Below are 5,000 nucleotides of genomic sequence, written 5' to 3'. Positions count from 1 at the left end.
CTTCAGTTTCGCACATGTCTATTTTTTTTTAATGCCGATACCACACTGCTTTGATCATTGTAGCTTTGTGATATAGTTTGAGGCCAGGAACGGTCACACCTACGGCTCTGTTCTTCCTCCATGTTGCTTTGGATATCGCAGTCTTTCGTTGTTTTTGACAGATGTTGGGATCTTCTTCTTTTTCTCGTTTTGGAAAGAAAACGGTTGCGATTTGGATAGGAATTGTACAGATCTGTAGCTCTCTTTGGGTAGTGTGAACATTTTCACAGTATGAGTTATTTTAATCCATGAACATGGGATGCCTTTCCGCTTATTTGTGTGTTTTTTAATTTCCTTCATCAGTGTTTCATAATAGTTAGCGTACAAGTTTATTTCTGAGTATTTTATCCTTTGTGTTGCTATTGTGAATGGATTGTTTTCTTAATTTTCTTTTCTTTTTTTTTTTTTTTAAGATTTTACTTATTGATTTTAGAGAAAGAGAGAGAGAGAAGGAGGATGAGTGGGAAGCATCAACTCATAGTAGTTGCTTCTCATAGGTCCCTCGATCAGGCAAGCCAGGGTTTCGAACTGGAGGCCTCAGCATTCCAGGTTGATGCTCTATCCACTGCACCCACCACAGGTCAGGCATTAATTTCTTTTTTTGGATTAATTTCCTTTTGTTAGTGTGCAGAAATGCCACTGGTCTCTGCATGCTGATCTTGTATCCTGTGACATTTCTGAGTTTGTTTATAAGTTGTTGTTTTTTAGTGAGAGAGAGACAGACAGACAGAGAGAGAGAGAAACAGGAAGGGAGAGAGATGAGAAGCATCAGCTCATAGTTGCGGCATTTTAGTTGTTCATTGATTGCTTTCTCATATGTCCTTTGACTGAGGGGCTACAGCAGAGCAAGTGACCCCGTGCTCAAGCCAGCGACCTTGGGCTTCAAGCCAGCGACCTTGGGCTTCAAGCCAGTGATCTCGGGGTTTCGGACCTGGGTCCTCAGCAACCCAGGGCAGTGCGCTATCCACTGCACCACCACCTGGTCAGATTTTCTTTTCTTGTTCCCCAATCGCTCTAGTGAGGACTTCCAGAATGATGTTCAGTACAAATGGTGACTGTGGGCACCCTTGCCTTGGACAGGATCTTCGAAGGAGAGTTTTCAGCTTTTCTCCGCCGAGTACGTGGTCACTGTGGGCTTTTCACAGTCGATCGTTATGTGAAGGTCAAATTCCTTTTGTATCGGTTTTGTTGAGTGTCTTTTTTTTAAAAAAATGATGAATGGACGTTGAATTTTGTCAAATGGTTCTTCTAACCTTTATTATAATAATCAGGTGTTGTATTTTTTTATTTTTTGTTTTTTTGTATTTTTCTGAAGTTGGAAACGGGGAGGCAGTCAGACAGACTCCCGCATGCACCCGACCGGGATCCACCCGGCATGCTCACCAGGGGGCGATGCTCTGCCCATCTGGGGCGTTGCTCTGTTGCGACCAGAGCCATTCTAGTGCCTGAGGCAGAGGCCACAGAGCCATCCTCAGTGCCCAGGCCATCTTTGCTCCAATGAAGCCTTGGCTGCGGGAGGGGAAGAGAGAGACAGAGAGGAAGGAGAGGGGGAGGGGTGGAGAAGCAGATGGGCGCTTCTCCTGTGTGCCCTGGCCGGGAATCGAACTCGGGACTCCTGCACACCAGGCCGACGCTCTACCACTGAGCCAACCGGCCAGGGCCGTATTTTTTTATTTTTAACTGAATAAACCCATCTCATTCAGTTCATGTGGTGCCTCTCATTGGGTGATTGGCATGTCTTGAAGTTCATGTGGTGCCTCTCATTGGGTGATTGGCATGTCTTGAAGTTCATGTGGTGCCTCTCATTGGGTGATTGGCATGTCTTGAAGTTCATGTGGTGCCTCTCATTGGGTGATTGGCATGTCTTGAAGTTCATGTGGTGCCTCTCATTGGGTGATTGGTATGTCTTGAAGCATCCTTGCATACCAAGGATAAGTCTTCCCGGGTCAGGGCATGTTCTTACTTCAATGCACCGTGTGTTTGTTTGTTTTTTTACAGGGACAGAGAGAGTCAGAGAGAAGGATAGATAAGGACAGACAGACAGGAATGGAGAGAGATGAGAAGCATCAATCATCAGTTTTTCCTTGCGATACCTTAGTTGTTCATTGATTGCTTTCTCATATGTGCCTTGACCACGGGCTTTCAACAGACTGAGTGACCCCTTGCTCGAGCCAGTGACCTTGGGTCCAAGCTGGTGAGCTTTGCTCAAACCAGATGAGCCCGCACTCAAACTGGCGACCTCGGGGTCTCGAACCTGGGTCCTCCACATCCCAGTCCGAAGCTCTATCCACTGTGCCACCGCCTGGTCAGGCCACTGTGGGGTTTTGTTAGCTGGTGTTGTGAAGAGGATTTTAATGCCTCTGTTTACTTGCTGTGGACGGGCTGAAGTTTGCTTTTCTCGTTTTGTTGTCCGGCTTTGACGGTAGGGTAATGCTGTCCTTAGTGAATTGAGAGGGAACTGTCCCTCTTCTATTATTTAGGAAGACTTTAATAAGGATCACCATCCTTTCCCGTTTCTTTGACGATCAGAAAGCACCTTCCAAAATTACGAAGCCATCTGGTCCCTGTTTTTTCTTTGTTTGTTTTTCAGAGACAGAGAGAGAGTCAGAGAGAGGGATAGATAGGGACAGACAGACAGGAAGGGAGAGAGATGAGAAGCATCAATCATCAGTGTTTCATTGCGACACCTTAGTTGTTCATTGATTGCTTTCTCATATGTGCCTTGACCGTGGGCCTTCAGCAGACCGAGTGACCCCTTGCTCGAGCCAGCAACCTTGGGTCCAAGCTGGTGAGCTTTGCTCAAACCAGATGAGCCCGCACTCAAGCTGGCGACCTCGGGGTCTCGAACCTGGGTCCTTCCGCATCCCAGTCCGACGCTCTTTCCACTGCGCTACCACCGCCTGGTCAGGCTGGTTCCCGTTTTTTTTAATATTCGGGCACAAACCATTCCATTCCCTTTCCTTCTCCGCCCAGGTGGGGAGAACACAGCTGCCCAGAAGTTCTCCTGCTTCGTCTACGACGCGGACTTCCTGAACTGCAGCTGGGAGAGGGGCCGAGCGGCCCCGGCCGACGTCCAGTACTCCCTGTACATCCGGGACATATGGTGAGTGTCCGCCCGGCTCACGGCTCACGGCTCACGGCTCATGGGGGGGGGGGGACGGCTGGCGGGGGGGGGGGGCAGGCATGTCCCACCTCTGCCGGGGGCTCGTGGACACTCTGGCGTCTTGCAGGCTGAGACAGGAGTGGGAGTGCCCCCGCTACGTGCAGGACGCGGGGACCCACGTTGGGTGTCACCTGCGGGGTGTGTCCCGCTTGACGTCCTGGCTTTCCTTCCTGGTGACGGGCAGCAGTCGCGAGAGAGGAGTCCAGTTCTTCGATGTGGTTATCTTGTTAAAGACAATAGGTGAGAGAGCCGGCGTCGCTGTTGCTTTGTAGGTCGAACGCCATGTTCCTAGAAATTAGAGTAAGTTTTCGGGGAGGGGGGATGTCCCTGTTACAAATGGCCACAGACTGGACGCTTGAAGGGAGGGAAATGTATCCCTTACAAGTCCTGGAGGCCAGACGTCTAAGGTCCAGGGGTCCCAGGGCCATATGCTTCCTCCGGAGGCTCCAGGGAGGGTCCCCCCTGCCTCTCTCAGCTCCTGGGGCTCCAGGCGTCCCCGGGCTGGTGGGGACACGTCCCTCTCAGCTCACCTGTCGAGGGCGGGGCCGGGCCACCTGCTGTGTGTACCTGGCCAGGTAGCAAGAAGTGCTTTTTCCACACGCCCGCCTCGTCCTGTCTGCATTTCCTGCAGGGGCCAGAGCAGGCTGCTCCTCACAGGAGGAAGACTGCCTCCCTCCCTGGGTCTCAACTTGGTGGCCCCATTCCTTCCGGAAGGATCCTCGCCCACTCTGCTCATATTTCCAACGTGTTTATTAAAGCCCAGGAATCCGCCTGACCAGGCGGTGGCACAGCAGATGGAGCGTTGGACTGCGATGAGGAGGACCCAGGTTCAAAACCCCGAGGTCGCCAGCTTGAGCGTGGGCTTATCTGGTTTGAGCAAGGCTCACCAACTTGAGCCCAAGTCGCTGGCTTGAGCATGGGCTCATCTGGTTTGAGCAAAAAGCTCACCAGCTTGTGCCCAAGGTCGCTGGCTTGAGCAAGGGGTCACTCAGTCTGCTGTAGCCCCATGGTCAAGGCACATATGAGAAAGCAATCAATGAACAAGTAAAGTGCTGCAACGAAGAATTGATGCTTCTCATCTCTCTCTCTTCCTGTCTGTCTGTCCCTCTCTCTGGCTCTCTCTGTCTCTGTCACACACACACAAAAAAGACTTAAAGCCGAGAAATCCAACCATGAGTGGGAAATATAATCCCGTCCTACTGTATTCTAGAATAAAAAAAATAGACTTGGCACATGGCGCTCGTAAAACTCGGGATTTCCTGTCATGCCGGATAAGGCTGTTATGTTTGATGGTGATGAGGTGACCTGTGGGAAGGCCCCTAAGGGTGTGACCAGTCACAGGGGGGGGGCCAACACCGTGGAATCAGAGGGCTGGAACATGGACCTCTGATCTTCGGGGCACAGGGCGGGGCCGGGGACTAAATTCCATCAGTTCTGACCGCTGATTGAATGGGATATGCCCACGGAAGGCAGGCTCTGTACGTGCCCCAAAAAGAATGGGGTCCACACCGCCCCTGGTGTGGTGCGTGCGTGGAAATTTGGGGAGAGTAGTGCGTTCTTTGTTCTCAGCTTGGAAACCCAGGGTCCTGGTGCCTGTTGACGTCAGTGTGGTTAGCCCTACCCAACGCGCGTGAGGGCACCGTGGGGTTTACTGTCCCAAGAGGAGCTCACTTGGTCCAAGTAGTCCAGACATAAGCTGAGAAGGTTCCATGCCCTGGCCGGATGACTCGGTTGTTAGAGCGTCGTCCTGAAGTGCAGAGGTTGCTGGTTCGATCCCTGGTCGGGGCACATACAGGAA

General features: G+C 51.4%; 1 protein-coding gene across 5 annotated transcripts in view; it reads left to right on the top strand.

Moving 5' to 3' along the window:
- The window catches only part of CSF2RA (colony stimulating factor 2 receptor subunit alpha), a 35,358-nt gene that overhangs the window by 17,569 nt on the left and 12,789 nt on the right, over positions 1–5,000 (top strand). For all 5 annotated transcript variants that reach the window (XM_066358065.1, XM_066358061.1, XM_066358063.1 and 2 more), the window contains exons 5-6: positions 3,013–3,142; positions 3,270–3,442. In XM_066358065.1, the coding sequence (XP_066214162.1) occupies positions 3,013–3,142; positions 3,270–3,442 (303 nt within the window). The remainder of the gene's footprint in view (positions 1–3,012; positions 3,143–3,269; positions 3,443–5,000) is intronic.

Source organism: Saccopteryx leptura, unplaced genomic scaffold, assembly GCF_036850995.1.
Source record: "Saccopteryx leptura isolate mSacLep1 unplaced genomic scaffold, mSacLep1_pri_phased_curated manual_scaffold_31, whole genome shotgun sequence".
Taxonomy (NCBI): domain Eukaryota; kingdom Metazoa; phylum Chordata; class Mammalia; order Chiroptera; family Emballonuridae; genus Saccopteryx; species Saccopteryx leptura.
This window is presented reverse-complemented; position numbering and strand designations above follow the sequence as displayed.